This window comes from Haliotis cracherodii, unplaced genomic scaffold, assembly GCF_022045235.1.
Source record: "Haliotis cracherodii isolate W230 unplaced genomic scaffold, xgHalCrac1.p SCAF_12, whole genome shotgun sequence".
In the NCBI taxonomy this organism is placed as follows: domain Eukaryota; kingdom Metazoa; phylum Mollusca; class Gastropoda; order Lepetellida; family Haliotidae; genus Haliotis; species Haliotis cracherodii.
The window spans coordinates 42,150,227-42,171,208 of record NW_027266267.1 but is presented as its reverse complement, the minus strand read 5'-3'; the positions used below and the strand labels follow the sequence as shown (position 1 = coordinate 42,171,208).

At 42.8% G+C, this 20,982-nt stretch overlaps 1 protein-coding gene across 1 annotated transcript; it reads right to left on the bottom strand.

Moving 5' to 3' along the window:
- Nucleotides 1-554: 554 nt before the first annotated feature.
- LOC139457907 (uncharacterized) lies at nt 555-12,869 on the bottom strand. The gene is made up of 4 exons (XM_071239248.1): nt 12,773-12,869; nt 4,523-4,723; nt 2,567-2,797; nt 555-946 (listed from the first exon to the last, which is right to left on the bottom strand). The coding sequence occupies exons 1-4, from the start codon at nt 12,867-12,869 to the stop codon at nt 555-557; spliced, it is 921 nt and encodes a 306-aa protein (XP_071095349.1).
- Nucleotides 12,870-20,982: the final 8,113 nt, after the last annotated feature.

Sequence of the window (20,982 nt, the reverse complement as noted above, 5' to 3'; positions counted from 1 at the left end):
CTAAAAGCGGCGTAAAACCATACTCACTCGCTTGTACCAGTCTGTGCTGAGCCGTGGTAGACTTCATTCCATTTGAAGGTGACCAGGTACAAATCATCTGACATCATGTCGGTGGGTGAGCGAGTATGGTTTTACGCCGCTTTTAGCAATATTCCAGCAACACCACGGCGGGGGACACCAGAAATGGGCTTCGCACATTGTACCCATGTCGGGAATCGGTCCCGGGTGACGACCGAACGTTTGGTTATCCCACCACCCAAGGACAGGTACTACATGCCACGATATATAGTGTAGTGAGATGACACGGGCGTCACAGCTCCGGACGCCAACAGGACAGGTAGTATGTGACCTGAGCTGACACGGGAGTCACAGCTCCGGACACCAGCAGGACGGGTTGTACATGATATATGGTCCAGTGAGATGACACGGACGTCACAGCTCCGGACGCCAGCAGGACAGGTAGTATGTGACCTGAGATGACACGGGTGTCACAGCTCCGGACACCAGCAGGACGGGTTGTACATGATATATGGTCCAGTGAGATGACACGGGCGTCACAGCTCCGGACGCCAGCAGGACTTCCAGTAACATGGTGGCGGGCTGCCCGCACAGTCCGCAGGAGACCCGATGCTGGACAGACTGTACGTGTAACACGACTCTCGATTGCCTGGCTGCTTCTTGAACATCACACAACGTTGTTTCCTGGAGCAGGCCACAGCACACGCCAGCCTTGAGTTCCTTCTTGTCACGTTCAGCTCAGCGACCAGCACGCTGGAGGAGAGTTGCTCAAAGTTTGTGATGGCGATGTCGTCTGCTTCGCGCCCAACTTTTGCGCATGCGCTCGGTGTTTTCAGTTTTTTCTGCGGCGATGTTGCGGGCTGTGTTGGGGGCGGCGATGTTGCAGGCGGTGTTGGAGGAGGTGGAGGTGATGTTGGCGGCATATCCCCTGGGAGAACAACATGCAATAAACATCACAATAGGAACAAAATATTTATATGGACATGTGACAGAATTACTGTGTTTACCTTGTTTCATCTGTGCATTTCACCGTGGGGGTGGGATGAGGAGGAGATGCGTCCCTCAGCCGTACCAACATCCACTGGTTTCACGTTCGAATCCTAGTTTCGCCCCAACTATGGTCCTTAGTTTATCAGCACCACACTCGTGCCCTTCGTCAACATCAACGACCTGCTTTCCTGCAGTAATAGGACTGAAATACACACTCTCATGCTACTCATTCGAACAGGGGCGGTCGGTTAGCCTAGTGGTTAAAGCGTTCGCTCGTCACGACATCGATTCCCGACATAGGTACAATGTGTGAAGCCCATTTCTGGGGTCCCCCGCCGTGATATTGCTGGAATATTGCTAAAAAGCGGCGTAAAACCATACTCACTCACTCACTCACTCACTAATTCGAACACAGTAATATTACATTACCTTTTGTCGCCTCTGTTTTCATATTCGCTTCAACAAAGTGCTGCTTACACTGAGAATTACCCCCCTTGCAAAAGATTTACTCGTTTATTAATTTGGAAATGAATACAATAACACGTGACCAATTCAGCTAATCAGAATGCAGGAATTTCAATGAACCCAAGGAAAATTGAATTATTCTTCATTGTTCTTTGCGATGTATCGCGTAGCTATCTTAAACAAGAACAGACAACGCGTCAGAGAAGATCTGCCAGGTGTTCAGGGGTTTATAACTTTTACAGACATACAATCGTTCTCTGAAAGTCCTCGTGTAACTGTCACTTAGGATAATTCTCACTTACAAATCCCCTACGACTACGACTACTACAAATATACAACCACTTCTACACCCACCAACACCAACACCACCACCACAGCAATCTCTTCTACACTTACCACTACCACAGCTGCCACTTCTAAACCCAGCACCACCACCACAGCAACCACTTCTACACCGACCACTACCACAGCTGCAACTTCTACACCTACCACACCAACAGCTTCCACTTCTACACCGACCACTACCACAGCAACCACTTCTACACCTACCACAGGCACAGCTACTACTTCTACACCTACCACCACCACACCTACTACGTCTACACCTACCACCACTACCACAGCTGCCCCTTCTAAACCCAGCACCACAACCACCACAGCAACCACACCTACCACAACCATAGCTACTACATCTACTCCTACTACCACAACAGCTACTACTTCAACATCTACTACCACCACAGCTACTACTCCTACATCTACCACCACCACATCTACTACTTTTACATCTACCACCACATCTACTACTTCTACATCTACCACCACCACAGCTACTACTTCTACATCTACCACCACCACAGCTACTACTTCTACACCTTCCACACCAACAGCTGCCACTTCTACACCGACCACTACCACAGCTGCCACTTCTGCACCTAACACAAGCACAGCTACTACTTCACAACTACCACCACCACACCTATCACGTTTACCGCACCTACCACTTCTACACCTACCACTACTACACTTACCACTTCTACACCTACCACAACATTTACCACTACTACTACTGCAATAAAACAAACAAAAATACCTGCTGTTACTTCTTCACACACAACTTTGGCTTTTTGTCTACTCTCCACGGCTCGCCACTTTCCGTCCCAGTCCGTGACTGCTCGCGTGTATCCGGGAGAAGAGGAAAGAGGCGAATGTATCCACCGAGGCGAGACCACAAGCCATCGGTTGCTCTTGTAGAACCAGCTCCAGGTGTCGGGGGATTGTTGGACCAGACCCAGCCATAGGATGAGAGGACGGCAGGCCATCCCTATTGGACAGAAGCACTTTATATGAGGAGCCGGTGTTTTGTTGAAGTAGTAGTAGTCTTTATTCAAATGTATTGTAGGCCATAGGCCCATGATACAAACGGTAAGTGTACAGTGGAAGTTAGAGGATAACATTTATGTATTTAACAATGATTGTCTAAGAAACATGGCTTTAACGGTGTTTTGTTATTGGGCGGTGGGGTAGCCTAGTGGTTAAAACGAAGACCTGGGATCATTTTCATAGTGACAGAGCACCAAAAAAGCATTGGAACTTTCCATTTACTTGTTCCAGGGGCGGTCGGCTAGACATTGGTGCAATGTGTGAAACCCATTTTGTTCTGGTGTCCCCCGTTGTGATATTGCTGGAATATTGCTAAAAGCGGCGGAAAACCATACTCAGTCTTTTGTTATTCTTGGAAAAGTTAGGGACAGAATGTGAATATTTGACTATATATTGGTCATTGCCTTCAACTTTTGCTTAAAGGTTGGTCCCAGTAATACCTGTCAGCGGGGCGGCGAGGTAACTTAATAGTAAAGCGCTCGCTCCTCACGCCGAAGACCAGGGTGCTATTCCACATGGGTACAATGTATGAAGCCTATTTCTGGTGTTCCCCGCCGTGATATTGCGGGATATTGCTACAAGCGGCGTAAAAGCATACTTACTCGTACCGTCAACGACACGGAAAGGTTGAATAAACACATTGCAGATGCATTGTGTTTGAGTATTATCAGAAAATGATCAATACAGCCGTATAATGAAAGACGGGACGCCAGTAAACAGATAATGCTTCTCAACGGCAAGCAACACACAACGTCCCATGCCATCGGACCACGTGGCCCTCTATTCGTCAAGTACCCAGCCCCAACGTATGGTTTTACGCCGCCTTTAGCAATATTCCAGCAATATCAGGGCGGGGGACATCAGAAAAGGGCTACACACATTGTACCCATGTCGGGAATGGAAACCGGGTCTTCGGCGTGACGAGCCAACGCTTTAACCACTTGGCTACACGACCGCCCCTCAACGGGCTGAAAGGAAGCGGAGACGAAATCGTATTTTCGGCAATGGAGTCAAGTGCTTAAGTAAGCTCAGTGGCACACTTGTTGTCATGGTACTCACCACATCAGGAACCAGTATTCCCTCCGTTGTGTGCAGTATACTATGTAGAATGACGTAAGTGAGTGAGTATGATTTTACGCCGCGTTTAGCAATATTCCAGCAATATCACGGAGGGGGACACCAGAAAAGGGCTTTACACATTGTACCCATGTCGGGAATCGAACTCGGGTCTTCGGCGTGACGAGCGAACGCTTTAACCACTAGGCTACCCGACCGCCCCTGTAGAATGACGTAAGTTTTACTGCATCACACCCCTACGTTATATTACAGGATAATTGGACGCTTAACATTGCTGTTCTAATTTTCCCGAGTTGTTTTGTTAATCTCGAGAATTCCCGAGATACTATATCCCTCGTGTCAGGGCCCTTGAATAAAGACTTGCTGACTTCACGATATGGGATGTATTGGAATGATAGGTAATTTCAGGGTTTTCTGGAATTTCTTTATTTTAAAAAAAAAATAAATTACCCACCATGCCACTGATATCAACAGTTTTCATCACGGAGCTAATCCCAATTTCCTCAGACAAGATAGACATTAGAATGACGACAGCATATCCGTTTTGTCAATGTTTTTTCTGAAGGTGAAAATAAATTGTTATTCGTACCTCGAATGCCACAGACTCCCCCAACAAGCCAGTCCTGTTCTTCTTTTGTCCCAAGTTCGACAACTCTTGTGTCTTCCGCCTCACATCGACTGACAGCCTCCTCCAGGGTGTCGTCTACGTCGAAGAAGTAGTAGCACTTGTTGGTGGTGGAGTCGTAGAAGTGCCGGGTGGCGGCCGGGTGTTGTGGGCAGTTGACTGGACCTATGACGACACCCACACCTGGGATCACACGGCATGCAGCGTGATATATACTGTATCATTGATGTAACACGGCATGCAGCGTGATATATACTGTATCATTGATATCACGAGGCATGTAGCGTGATATATACTGTAACATTGATGTAACACGGCATGCAGCGTGATATATAGTGTAACATTGATGTAACACGGCATGCAACGTGATATATAGTGTAACATTGATGTAACACGGCATGCAGCGTGATATATACTGTATCATTGATGTAACACGGCATGCAGCGTGATATATATTGTGTCATTGATGTAACACGGCATACAGCGTGATATATACTGTGTCATTGATGTAACACGGCATGCAGTGTGATATATACAGTGTCATTGATGTAACACGGCATGCAGCGTGATATATACTGTGTCATTGATGTAACACAGCATGCAGCGTGATATATACTGTGTCATTGATATCACAAGGCATGTAGCGTGATATATACTGTGTCATTGATGTAACACGGCATGCAGCGTGATATATACTGTGTCATTGATGTAACACGGCATGCAGCGTGATATATAGTGTAACATTGATGTAACACGTCATGCAGCGTGATATATACTGTATCATTGATATCACGAGGCATGTAGCGTGATATATACGGTATCATTGATATCACCAGGCATGCAGCGTGATATATACTCTATCATTGATATCACGAGACATGTACCGTGATATATAGTGTAACATTGATGTAACACGGCATGCAGCGTGATATATACTGTAATACTGATATCACCAGGCATGTAGCGTGATATATAGCGTAACATTGATGTAACACGTCATGCAGCGTGATATATAATGTATCATTGATATCACGAGGCATGTAGCGTGATATATACTGTATTATTGATATCACGAGGCATGTAGCGTGATATATAGTGTAACATTGATGTAACAGGTCATGCCGCGTGATATATAATGCATCATTGATGTCACGAGACATGCAGCGTGATATATAGTGTAATATTCATGTAACACGGCATGCAGAGTGATATATACTCTATCATAGATATCACGAGGAATGCAGTGTGATATATAGTGTAACATTGATGTAACACGGCATGCAGCGTGATATATACTGTATCATTGATATCACGAGATATGTAGCGTAATATATACTGCAACAATGATATCACGAGGCATGTTCCGTGATATATAGTGTAACATTGATGTAACACGTCATACAGCGTGATATATAATGTATCATTGATATCACGAGGCATGTAGCGTGATATATACTGTAACATTGATATCAGGAGACATGTACCGTGATATATAGTGTAACATTCATATCAGGAGACATGTACCGTGATATATAGTGTAACATTGATGCAACACGGCATGCAGCGTGATATATGCTGTATCATTGATATCACGAGACATGTAGCGTGATATATACTGTAACATTGATATCAAGATGCATGTAGCGTGATATATACTGTATCATTGATATCACGAGGCATGTAGCGTGATATATAATGTATCATTGATATCACGAGGCATGTAGCGTGATATATACTGTATCATTGATATCACGAGGCAAGTAGCGTGATATATACTGTAACATTGATGTAACACGTCATGCAGCGTGATATATAATGCATCATTGATATCACGAGGCATGTACCGTGTTATATAGCATGACACTGATGTCACTGTATCATTGATATCACGAGGCATGTAGCGTGATATATACTCTATCATTGATATTACGAGGCATGTAGCGTGATATATACTGTATTTTTGATATCACGAGGCATATAGCGTGATATATACTGTATTATTGATATCACGAGGCATGTAGCGTGATATATAGCGTAACATTGATTTAACACGTCATGCAGCGTGATATATAATGCATCATTGATATCACGAAACATGCAGCGTGATATACCTCTGCATACCGTGATATATAGTGTAACATTAGTGTAACAGGTCATGCAGCGTGATATATTCTATATCATTGATATCACGAGGCATGTAGCGTGATATATAATGTATCATTGATATCACGAGGCATGTAGCGTGATATATACTGTATCATTGGTATCACGAGGCATGTAGCGTGATATATAGCGTAACATTGATGTAACACGGCATGGAGCGTGATATATAATGTATCATTGATATCACGAGGCATGTAGCGTGATATATAATGCATCATTGATGTCACGAGACATGCAGCGTGATATATAGTGTAATAGTCATGTAACACGGCATGCAGCGTGATATATACTCTATCCTTGATATCACGAGGAATGCAGTGTGATATATAGTGTAACATTGATGTAACACGGAATGCAGCGTGATACATACTGTATTATTGATATCACGAAGCATGAAGCGTGATATATAGTGTATCATTGATGTAACACGTCATGCAACGTGATTTATACTGCAACAATGATATCACGAGGCATGTAGCGTGATATATAGTGTAACATTGATGTAACACAGCATGCCGCGTGATATATACTGTATCATTGATATCACGAGGCATGTAGCTTGATATATAGTTTAAAATTGATGTAACACAGCATGCAACGTGATATATATTCTAACATTGTTGTAACACAGCATGCAACGTGAAATATACTGTAACTTTGATGTAACACGTCATGCAGCGTGATACATACTTTGACACCGACATCACGAGGCATACAGCGTGCACCGTGATATATACTGTAATATTGAAGTCATTAGGCGCGCAGCACGATATATTCTAAATCTTTCCATCGCGAAGCACACAACGTGATATTTAGTGTAACATTGACACCACGATGTATTCAGCATGATACATACTGTAACTTTGACGTCACATTACTGTAACATTACGTGCAGCGTGATACATCATGTAGAATTGACATCACGAGACCATGCAGCGTGATATATAGTGTAACATTGACAGTACGAGGCATTCAGCGTGATACATACTACTACATTGACATCACGATATGTGCAGCGTGATATATAGTGTAACATTGACATCACACAACATGCAGTTTGACATATATTGTACTATTGACATCACGATTCATGCAGCGTGGTATATACTGTAACATTGTTATCACACAACATGCAGTTTGATATATATTGTAATATTGACATCACGATTCATGCAGCGTGATATATAGTGTAACATTGACATCACACAACATGCAGTTTGACATATATTGTAATATTGACATCACGATTCATGCAGCGTGATATATACTGTAACATTGTTATCACACAACATGCAGTTTGATATATATTGTAATATTGACATCACGATTCATGCAGCGTGATATATACTGTAACATTGTTATCACACAACATGCAGTTTGGTATATATTGTAATACTGACATCACGATTCATGCAGCGTGATATATACTGTAAGATTGACATCACACAACATGCAGTTTGACATATATTGTAATATTGACATCACGATTCATGTAGCGTGATATATACTGTAACATTGTTATCACACAACATGCAGTTTGATATATATTGTAATATTGACATCACAATTCATGCAGTTTGATATATACTGTAACATTGACATCACACAACATGCAGTTTGATATATACTGTAATATTGACATCACGATTCATGCAGCGTTGTGTATACTGTAACATTGATATCGCACGGGATTCTGAATGATAAATACAATAACATTGATATCACACAGGATGCTGGCTAATACATCCACGGACAGCGCCAGTTCAAGGTACCCTATAACAACGTGCTCCCCGTGCTGGTACATATTACCTTTTGTCCGAGCCACGAATGACCACAACAGGAACATGCACACCCACCCTTGACCAGCACGACATCGGCAACATCTTACTGAATCAACGTCTCTACGCCTCTACGACAGCGCCACACGAATTAAAGCTCACAATAAAAACATGCGCGTCAATTATACAGTCCCGTGACAGTAGACGAACATCATGTGTGTGTTGACAGGTGTCTGTGTTCACACCTGAGTGTCTGATAGCCCGCCTCATCTAAAACACAAGTGTTAACCATGCCGATAGGAGAAATATGTTGTTTTTTTAGTTCATATGAATCTCATCGTTACCGCGAGAACTGGTTGTTGTTTACACTGACAACTGAACAAACCAAGGAGGACATGGGCGCCGTTGTACAAAGCGATCTTAGCGCTAAGGTGATCGTAACTCCCATACCTTAACATAGACTTACGACAGTTGTGGGGCTGATGCTGTTTTGTACAACGGCGCCCTGAGTTGAATGGGAAGGTTTGGGTACCTCCAAAGTCCACCAAAAGATAGCCCTGTTTACCCCAATAAAATGCACTAAATGTCTGCAACAAACCATCTTTCCAAGGCAAGAGAGTTAACTGACTTTGAAAGTGGAAACTGGACTTTCATGGTCAGTTAACTCACTTGCCTCTGGAAGATGGCAACAAACTACATTCTTACACGTTCTTGGGACAGACGGGAGTGTTGTATACTCTGTCTGAGTGGTGTCCCTGTTCAACTGGTGTCCCTATTCGTCTGGACTAGCACATGCAGTCACACACACGTGCATGCACATCGCAGTATCGGTGTGATAATGTTGAAAGGGAAGTTAAACCTCACCTCACCTTACGTCACCTCACCCCACTCACCTCACCTCACCTCACCTCACCTCACCTCATCTCACCTCACCTCACCTCAACTCATCTTCACCTCACCTCACCTCATCTTCACCTCACCTCACCTCACCTCACCTCACCGCACCGCACCTCACCTCACCTCGCCTCACCGCACCTCACCGCACCTCAACTCAACACGTACGTAGGTACCCGGTCAGTGTGATGGTGTCAAGGTATCGGTTGAGCCTATGCAAAGGTCACATACGACTAAAACACGTCTACTGGCTCAATATTTAACGATATTTCTCAATCTAAGCTAACGTACTTTATAGTTATTGATTCGGTTTCTGGTCAATATGCTGTAAAAATCCCCGAGCCTTGATGTGGATGAACTCCCCGTCACCTGTCTTCCCACAGATGTCAGGTTCCCAGACTCCATCCCACAGAAAAGTCATTTTTGCCAGACTCACAGAACAGCGCGACGCACAACGGACAGCAATATCACGGGCCAGGCGTGATAATCGGTGTTTTCTTTGGGAAGTGGGTATTCCAGATACGCAACGGGTTTCAGCGATTTCTAATAATGCTGTCTCATCGTGCTTCGAAACGTGGAACGGAAAACAGTGCAAATACATCATACACACCTAATCTTGACCTAGTTTGGCTGGAGTTGTCACGAAGTGAAGGTCTAGCAGACATTTATATCAGCATCTGCTAGTCGACGTTCGAAAGTGATGTTCCCGTTGCAGGGCGCGTGACTGAGTGATTGGAGATCCATCCGCACACTGGAATTCAATAACAGCATGGAACCGGTGGATTTTCAGCTTCGTTTCTTGTTGAAATAAACATTTGTTAGTATTAGTTTTATCGTCTAAATTGTGTAACTATATCTTCTATTGCAATAGTCCGATCGAAGGCTGAAGTGTCTGAGGAGATTTCCCCTTGCCTACACGCGCCCTGCATTGGTATTGGGACCCGTCAAGAGCCGGGTTGGAATCTTCAGCAACCATACTTGCCGAAACAGGTGACTGTGCTTGTTGTAAGAGGCGACTAACGGGATCGGGTGGTCAGGTTCACTGACTTGGCTGATGCATGTCATCGTATCCCACTTGAGGAGTAGCGTTGTAGGGTTTTCTTCTTTTCAATATGTGCATATTTTGCACAAACGTAGATGCAGAGGTAAGGCCAAAGTAAAAGGAATTTCTTTTTGTCGTTTTCAGGATTCGTTTTTAATTAATATGCGAATTAAAAAGCTTGTCAAAGGATAGTACATACATTTGGTGGATATGTCCATCTTGGGTAACGGACTTGATCACTGAAACAACCATTCTTGAAGTTGGAAGATATCAGCATTTATTTTCCACCCAATCTTAGCCATATTTGGTCACGCACAAGTGGTCACTTGCATGTGAGAGAAAGACAAACAGCTGCACTACTAAGCGGTCAGTCACATGAACATTTCAACATGTCAAATAACGTTCACGAAAATATAAAATGTCATGTCGTAACATTTAACATTACGCGTTGGTCAAAGAGAATCTTAATTCTAACATCGTCCTTGGTGATCCACAGAGATGATACAAACACCTGACACACAGCTGACACACACAGCTGGCACACACAGCTGATAAACACAGCTGATACACACAGCTGACACACACAGCTGATAGACACAACGGACACACAGAAAGGATACAAAGACCTAATACACACAGTGAGGATACACACAGCTCATACACAAAGCTGATGCACACAGCTTATACACACAGCTGATGCACACAGCTTACATAGCCAGCAAACACACACAGCTGATATACACAGCGGACACACACAGCTGAGACACACAGCTGATACACACAGCTGATGCGCACAGCTGATGCACACAGCTGACACACACAGCTGACACACAAGGCTGATACACTCAGTTGACACACACAGCTGATACACACAGCTGATGCACACAGTTTACGCAGCCGGCAAACATACACAGCTGACAGAAAGTCAGGAAACACACAGCTAAAACACACAGCGGACACAATCTGCAGATACACACAGCTGATACCAACAGCTCATCTGCTACATCAATATACATATACAGACGGCGGCGTTTGTATCTTAAAGGGAAGTAACGCCAACCTACTTGTGCCTAAAGATGGCGGCGGCGGGTGTATCGTAAAGATTAGTAACGCCTATCTACTTGTTCCTAAAGACGGCGGCGGCGTCTGTATCTTAAAGAGGAGTAACACCAACCTACCTAGGCCTTGAGTCGGCAGCGTGTGTATCTTATAAGGGCATAACGTAAAGTCAACCTTCCTGGGCCTTGAGTCTGCGGCGGGTGTATCTTATAGAGGCATAAAGTAATATCAACCTACATGGGCCTTGAGTTGGCGGTGGGCTTATCTTATAGAGACATAACGTAAAGTCAACCTTCCTGGGCCTTGAGTTGGCGGCGGGTGTATCTTATAGAGGAATAAAGTAAAGTCAGCCTAACTGGACCTTGAGTTGGTGGCGGGTGCATCTAATAGAGGCAGAATGTAAAGTCAGCCTACCTGGGCCTTGTGTTAGCTGTGGGTGTATCTTACAGAGGCATAACGTAAAGTTAACCTACCTAGGCCTTGAGTCTGCCTTGAGTGTATCTTATAGAGATATAACGTACAGTCAACTTACCTGGGCCTTGAGTTGGCGATGGGTGTATCTTATAGAGACATGACGTAAAGTTAACCTACCTAGGCCTTGAGTCTGCTGCGGTCGTATTGAGGTATAATGTAAAGTCAACCTACCTGGGCCTCGAGTCTGCGGTGGGTGTATCTTATACAGGCATAACGTAAAGTCAGCATACCTGGGCCATGAGTTGCCGGCGGCTGTATATTACAGAGACATAACGTAAAGTCAACCTATCTGGGCCTTGAGTTGGCGGTGGGTGTATCTTATTGACGTATAACTTAAAGTCAGCCTACCTGGGCATTGAGTTGGCGGCGGGTGTATCTTATAGAGTCATAACGTAAAGTCAACCTACATGGGCCTTGAGTTGGCGGCGGGTGTATCTTATAGAGGCATAACGTAAAGTCAACCTATCTGGGCCTTAAGTTGGCGGCGGGTGTATCTTATAGAGGCATAACGTAAAGTCAACCTACCTGGGCCTTGAGTTGGTGGCGGGTGTATCTTATAGAGGCACAACGTAAAGTCAACCTATCTGTGGCTTAAGTTGGCGGTGGATGTATCTTATAGAGGCATAACGTAAAGTCAACCTACCTGGGCCTTGAGTTGGCGGTGGGTGTATCTTATTGACGTATAACGTAAAGTCAGCCTACCTGGGGCTTGAGTTGGCGGCGGGTGTATCTTATAGAGGCATAACGTAAAGTCAACCTACCTGGGCCTTGAGTTGGCGCGGGTGTATCCTAACCTTAACCTACCTTTCGGCGGTGGCCGGGGTTGTGGAGGGCCGGCGCCACCTGCTTGACCATGCGTGTACGACGTGATCAATAAGTACAGAAGCTGAACACAGGACATGACGTAGATTAAGCACACAAGCGCAGTTACAACCAACTCTCAACGCGCTGTGTTAAACTGTGTTCACACTGACGCCTTTTAAACCGTCTGAAACTACATGTGACAGGGTTGTACCAATCAAAAATACTCTTGTCGATGCAGTTCTTATATTACTAAACATATGTACATGGCCTGCCTTCGTGAAAGTTGCTAATGTTGACGGATGTTTTCTTGTCGTGTAGTCGATGACACTAACACACAATGACTCTAACATGCAATTTTGAAACACAAAACTTCCACCACGAACACATAGAAACGTGGACATTAACGTCCACATTGATTTCTGAGGTATTTGTTACACGTAACATCCCGTAAGTATTATGTCAATCGTAGAGCCGTGGGTGGAAGATAAATAAATATATTGAAACCGACCGGACCAGATATCTTTTTTTTATAGGAAGTCCTAGCAAATTTGATTTCAATCCATCAAACACCTCTTTGTCTTGTTTGTTCAAATTTTCAGGTCACATCCGTGGTCTTGTGGATAGAGCCTCTACCAGGAGTGTGGAATGACGTTGGTTCGATAATAACCTTAACTGCACATTGGCAATGTCACACACACCTTACGATTGCTATATGTGGGGAGACTTCGGGCACCAGAACATGAATCATACCCCAGTGTCATCACAAACAGATCTTAGTGCTCACTGCCGCTACACATAGGCCTCTGGACATCCCATTACAGGTCACGTCAGTACGACCTTTCATTTCACCAATGAGAGCGCGTAAGTGAAAGTCCGAGTGTGTTTTCTAATCATGCAGCCTTAGGTTAATAAACTATATAACGGCAACACCAGATACTATCCAGTCTCTATCAGTAACACGGGGCATCTCTTGCTTCAATTAAATAAAAAAAATTGAAACGGAAGAGATTTGCCATAGACCGGGGAATATACTTTCATACGATATCGCTCATTTATGACATTCCAAATCTTGAATCGCGAACTTTGCCAAAATAGTTTTCAAAGGATTGCCTGCATTGGATGTCCACAGTTTGACAATTGTGCCGTAAAGCTCGAGAAAGATGCTTTCTCATTGGCTAACGTCGACTTCCTGTTAGTCATTCATTGGTCAGTCAAAGTTCTGACGTGAACTGTAATGGGATTCCCTTTTTAAGCTGTAGCCAGCACAAAGATCTTATTTTATGAGTTTGATCATTACCCCTATTGGTTATACCTTCTGTGTTTTAAATTTGAGATACTCTAACTGTAGATTTGATACCTCTTATTTTACTTTGGGACCGAGTCTATCCCTATTCTACCATGACCATAAGATCGCTTTGAAAACTGTGCTCTCTTGGACGCTTATGTATTCACTGGCCAATAGGCCAACCATCTTAGAGAATGCCGAAAAGGGGTCACAGACAGGGACAAACATAAACAAGTGTTACTCCAGAGCAGGATCAAATGCTTATATTCTCAAGCATTCTATGGTGTCATGGTCGTAATTAAAGTCAGGTTTCAAATCACAATAACCACATCCGAAAAAGTTTATTTGAGGCCTCGCTGTCATCACCGATGCTAATACTATTGAACGGAACCTCTTTCTCAATCTTTGTCGGTATTGATATATCAGGTGTGCAACACGACTGGGATTGTAAAACCTGATCATAGGGAGCCCGATCCCTGCTACCCAAGTGCCAGACCCGTCATTTGTAGCAACAACTTACCTGCCACAACTGTCTGAGGCAGCCTGCAGCTCCATAACAATTATATTAATACTGCACGAAATGAAATGTCCAATAGTATCTTGAAAATCACTTTGTAAAACGTCAAGATCGTTATGCTTATTGGGGGCAAAGATTCAGTCTTTCAGGGAAAAAACATGACCTGTTTTCTATACCACATATTTGGGGCCAGCGCATTCAATCACCAATGTAACAAGATGCACTAAACTGTTTTTAGTGAATATATTTGGAGGTGGGGGTGAGGTGAAATGGGGTTTAACGTCGCCTTTGAGATAAGTGCACTAATATAGAGCGTGTGTATGTGTATGTGTGTGTGTGTGTGCGTGCGTGCGTGCGTGCGTGCGTGTGTGTGTGTGTGTGTGTGTGTGTGTGTGTGTAAGCTTGTACTAGTCCAGACTAATGCCGAGTTATCGTGCTAGCCCACTGAGATACCATGCATCTGTTTAACATGAATACTCCACACAGTATACTGACTCCGAGCCCACCAGTCCTTGCTCTTGCCCCTTAAGCGCCAGGCAGGATAACAACAAGTACGATCTTTTAACGTCTTTTGGTATGACGCGGCAGCATGCCTACAGTGCTTTTATTGCCGTTTCATTTCCTTTGCATCATCAGCGTCAGTTAAGATCAAACGTGTGTGTGTCAAAATGTTCTTTTTTAAAAATTATTTTAAATGTTTTGTAAAAGCTGTAGATACCTCTCTCTCACACAGTATACCGTTCTTGTTTTATCACCTTTATGCCGAGCGCCAGGCAGAGAAAACTCAAATTTCAACTTTTAAAGGGTTATTTTCGGTATGACGCGGCTGGCGATCGAACCACCCGCCCTCCTTTCTAGGGGTAAATGCTCTATCGACACAAAGGCGGTCGCATAAACACACATTTGACTAATAAATCAATCCTTCATGCAAGTGAAAAATCAATATATACCCTAATATGACTGTTCGTCCTCGGCAATAATCAAACATACGTTTAGTTACGAGAATACGATATCGTATTAAGTTTGAATTTACAAGTACAACATCATAGTATTATCTCCGTGTAAAAAATAATTGTATTATGAGATGAGATACAAAGCAAACTGTCAGTGCATGCTCAGAAATATAAGGTTCACTGTCGGTTAAACTGAATAGAAATAAATATTGATTATGAAACCGTTACTGAAAATGTGAGAATACTTTACAAGGACAGAATATGTCCCTGTTTTAGCGCTCGCTGGCTTTGTGGATTACCGTTGAACACCCCACCGACAATCTGTACGATACGTTTTATCAATTATTTGTTTGTTGTATATTGGAGGTTTAACGCCGCACTCAGCAATATTCCAGCTTTCTGACGGCGGTCTGTAAATGATGGACCAGACAATCCAGTGATAGATATCATGAACATCGATCCAAGGTAGTTGGGATACGATGACATACATCAACCAAGTCAGCGAGCCTGACCAGCCGATACCGTTAGTCGCCTCTTACAAGCATGGTCGTCTTTTACGACAAGCATGTATTGCTGAAGACCTGTTCTAACCCGGATCTGCAACAGCCAAACTTCTACTGGTCAATTGAAAAAAGATCTACCACCTTAACTCATCAGGATTCCGCTGAAGACGACCAATGTCCCAGTGATCATGAGCACTGCTGATTATCAAAGCTCCCACAAATGAAAATAATGATCAGTAATGCACTCTGCATTCAACTAGAAACTATCCGAGTCTGTGACTGTGAATCGATTAGGTGAGGTGAGGTGACATGAAATGCGTCCAGGATTATAGCACTTACGTAGCGACGTATATGCACGCGCGTGTGTGTGTGTGTGTGTGTGTGTGTGTGTGTGTGTGTGTGTGTGTGTGTGTGTGTGTGTGTGTGTGTGTGTGTGTGTGTGTGTGTGTGTGTGTGTGCTTGTACTATTCCGGACTCATGCCGATTTATAGTGCTAGCCCACTGAGATACCATGCCGCAGTTTAACATGAATGCCCCACTCAGACACAGTATACTGACTCCGAGCCGACCAGTCCTTGTTTTAGCCCCTTAATCCTTAACACCAGACAAGGTAACAACAAATACCATTTAATAACGTCTTTTCGTATGAGGCGGTCGGGGATCGAGCCCCTCAAATCGATTAAATAAGTCTCTGATATTAACGGCTATTTAAGGAAGCTGCTCTACCACATACATGTATAACAATCGGCTTCGATGGTATTTTAGTGACAACTTGTTCCTGGTGAGAAGGACGAAACCTTATGATTATATTCTGTGCTCACTTATGAACCCTTCCCTGATATAATTACAATAACAGAACAAATTATTTTGAACACACGAAACCTGAATAATTAGAACAGAAGTAAAGCATACCCACACAAGTTACAATCCTAAATATATTAATTACATTTAATGTATGGAGTCTGACAGTCCAAAACGCCACAAGCACACATAACTGGGCACCTACTCGTAACTCGGAACTCTCACCGGGGGCAGAAGGACAGTTAACTGTTTTCTATTGCAATTACGGTACACTGTATTACATGCTACATTTATTTTTGCGGTTTAAGAAACAGTTTTGAAGTGTTGTTACTAGTTTCATGTTTGTAAATACGTCCTCAATGTGTATGGGACAAATTGTTAGGTCAATATGCTAATCGTTTTGGTTGACATTGATAACTGGTGACAACATAACTACATTAGCTGTAGAACCGCGATACTAATTTAGTCAACAATTTTTACCCGTGTGTTTGTACTTTACGTCCTACAAAGACGTGGTAGTTTTCTTGTTTTATGTGTTTGATGTCTCTGTGTTGGGTGAAATCTTCTACTGCATGCAATGCACCTACAACACCTTCATCAACTACTTTTTCCGTTTGGACCCATTTGATAAAATGTTTATATGCCTTTCCTATTCAAGATATCTTTTAGTCAGTTCTTATAACTCCTCCTCCTTGGTCTGGTGGTAGAGCGTCCGCCCGGAGAGCGGAAGGTCCGGAGTTCGAACCCCGGCCGCGTCATACAATAATCTTGGACACCACGCTAAACCCCATTTAACCTCACCCCTCATCTTATAACAGACTCAGTTTTGGCTCTGTTTAAATCATAATTCACCGTCTATTCCAGAAGTGCATATAAACCTTTTCATTATGGTAGCTGCAGACAAGAGATTCAGTTTTCAAGCCATACTTCGTTAGACATATTTTAAATACGAACCGAAACTTGTGTAGCTTGACGCACGTGACTTAACACGCCGTCTTCCCAAATAGGAGTCATATTACAAGTTCACAACTTTGCTTTTAATACATCTTGAGGAAATGGGGTAAATGAAGTTTAAAGTTGTTCTGAATTATTCATGTGCTTTCACAATCCATGAACGATACCAGAAGTAATATCTAGACGGGTATTGCATATTGCGGAAGGATTTCAACTTTAAAGTCGTGGGTTTTTTCTCAAAGTTGTATCATCTAATCTGAAATGCATTTAGGTTGCTCGTTATGCTGGCTGTAGGCATGGAGATTCAATCTGGCGTGAGGTTGTAGCAGGCTTGTGCTTTACCAAACCGTAGGTGATCACACTGGAAGGGCATGTTGGTACGGCTGGTTCTGCTTTTGATTAAAAATTTGCAAGTACTTTAAAACTTGTTGAAACAGTTTATTAAAACAGACCAATCAATGGTTGAAATTGCCTACCCGTCAGCTTTGGAAGAGTAGCGCTTTTTCTTTTGGTAACAAAAACATGGTCTAATTCAGGTTCGATTATACCACTTGCGGACCAATCAGAATGCAGGATTCTGGATCAGTGGACATAAAAATATGACATGTCCTTATTATCTAGGATATGTTGCACCGTTTGTCACTACTAACATTACAAAACACTTGTTAGTTTGTTGTTTAACGCCGCACTCAACACTATTCCAGCTATATGACGGCGGTCTGTAAAAAATCTTGACCAGACAATCAAGTGATTTTTACCATGAGCATCGATCCATACAATTGGGATACAGTGACGAGCATCAAACAAGTCAGCGAGCTCGACCACCCGATCCCGTTAGTCGCCTCTTACGACAAGAATAGTTGCCTGTTACGGCAAGTATGGGTTGCTGAAGACCTATTCTAACCCGGCTCTTCACTGGTCACTAGTATTGATTTGCTTATTCAATCATTCTGGAGCTGTTTCAACTTCCTCGGTTGGAAACGCCCTTCTCTCCGTTTCTAGCTATGGATCAGTTGACCTGGGAAGTATGCCACGAGTTTCACTTATTAATATTTCAATCTTTATTCAGTTGAAAGCCACACGCTGATATAAATAGCCCGCAAGGTGGCAGTGTTTCAGTTTCGAACAGTGACTGGCGATCTAAACACAACCGAATGTCGAGAGAAGCTCGATCACCATTGACCGTCAAACTTGGTATCAACTTGAATGGCAAACCTTGGGTACCACAACTGGCTCCATAATCAGACATAAGTCGATACAGTTTCTGTAGTTTGATCACAAAAAATTGAATCTGGCGTTTTTGAGTGTCTGCCTTAATTACAGAGGGCGGAGCTTATTCATGGCTGCGCTATTCAGTAGCAGAGCACATGGCTATGTGAACAATGTGATGTATTCGTGGTCAAATTACAACGTACTGTAGGTTTACGGATGAACAGCAGTATAACAACTGTTTTGGAAAACATAACAGCAAGGATACAAAAATAAGAAATTGACGTTAGTAACATAAGTATTAGCGACTAGATTTAAAAAAAATCTACAACCTATTAGGGCTTTTTGTTAAGGTTTTGGTCACTTGCATTGAATATTGATAACATCACACAATAACCAGATTCAAGTGACAGACATTCTTTTTTTTAAATCGTGTTTACAAATAAAGATTGTGCACACATGCCTAAATTGGGAGTTTGTTCCGGGGAATTTGTCAATTCATTTTATGATCGTTATTGTGAGATTGTTAGTGATTTGGACGACGAATCTTATGATGACGCCATAAACAAGGCTCTGTGTATCACGTTGTTGAAAACAATTGACCCGGAATAAGATTATCGCGGCATTGATATTAGGACAGACGCTCATCATGGATGGAGGAAATATGGGAGCGACATTGTTGCTTTGAGTTGTGAAACCAAAATATGTGTTCATGCGGAGAGAGAATACATGCATGGCATTCGTAGGTTTTTGGACTATCTTGAAAATAAGATATAGATATAAATACTGCTGTGAACAACTGTTTTTCTGACATCGATTCGAAGTATGTAAAGCAAATAATACTTGGCATCAAACAGGGAATTAAAATCTGTCACGGGACCCGCGAAGTTTAGTTTCACGGCGTGACCAGGCCCTCGAATGTGTGTGTGTGTTTGTGTGTTTGTGTGTGTGTGTGTGTGTGTGTGTGTGTGTGTGTGTGTGTGTGTGTGTGTGTGTGTGTGTGTGTGTGTGTGATCAGTGCCAGAGATTAACCTCTCGAAAGATTCTCTTAGGAGTAAAGGGTTAGATAGCCGTGAACATTAAATGAGTGGATCACTGAAAAACAGTCCTGTCATGCATTGTGTATGTGGCCAAAGTGGAAAGGTCGTAATCACCGTCCAAAAAAAAATCTGCAACCTAAAAAAGACAGAATACATAGATTCACAGAGCACACACCTTGTATTCTAATCAAGCACCCCATGTCATCATATTATCTACATAAGTTGAGAATCAATGGCACAAAATTGCCTTTTGAAAATGGTTCAGTCTGTCTGCCGGGGTCATTAGAAAAACAATGCAGACACTTGTTTTATAAAACATTACTCGTCAGGAAATTGACAAAATATAGTAAGTCATTAACATACACATGAATAGAGGTTACTGAGATAATTATTCTTTTAACATTTCAAGGTTTCTCAGTGTATGAAATATTGCAATTATTCCAGTCTAATCCCTAAAAAATCTAAAGGTTTTCAATTGCGTGGATCAATGCTCATGGTGTCAATCACTGGATTGTCTCGATTATTTACAGACCGCCGTCATATAGCTGGAATATTGCTGAGTGTGACGTTAAACAACAAACAAACAAACAAACAAACAAACAAACAAAGGTTTTCAAGTGGATGATCGATGACTCGCCTTAATATGGTAACATTAACGTATTTTGTATTTTCTTTATGTATTGAAAACAATATAATGCAATGATAATAGCAGTCAAACCGAAGTCAGATTTTGAATACTGTGGTAGCATCTGGCTACAATTTCCGCAATTAGAAGTAACACGAGCTGTGAAACTTACTTATGAATATTTAACTAAAAACTTCAAAACGAAACTTCCGCGAAACACAATGTAGTGTAACGATTTCACTTTGTCGTCCATTGCCTCTACGTTAGATCAGCTACATACGAACTTGCTACAAATAGCCTATATTACTCTGACATTACCAACA

Bases quoted from the DNA above. Each gene is read 5' to 3' on its own strand.
- LOC139457907 (XM_071239248.1), bottom strand. From the start codon at position 12,869: ATGTCCTGTGTTCAGCTTCTGTACTTATTGATCACGTCGTACACGCAT. The intron at 2,798-4,522 runs GTACGAATAACA...TCTGTCCAATAG, and splicing joins GGGAGTCTGTGGCATTCGAG to GGATGGCCTGCCGTCCTCTC. The intron at 947-2,566 runs GTATTTTTGTTT...TTGTTCTCCCAG, and splicing joins GTGTGAAGAAGTAACAGCAG to GGGATATGCCGCCAACATCA.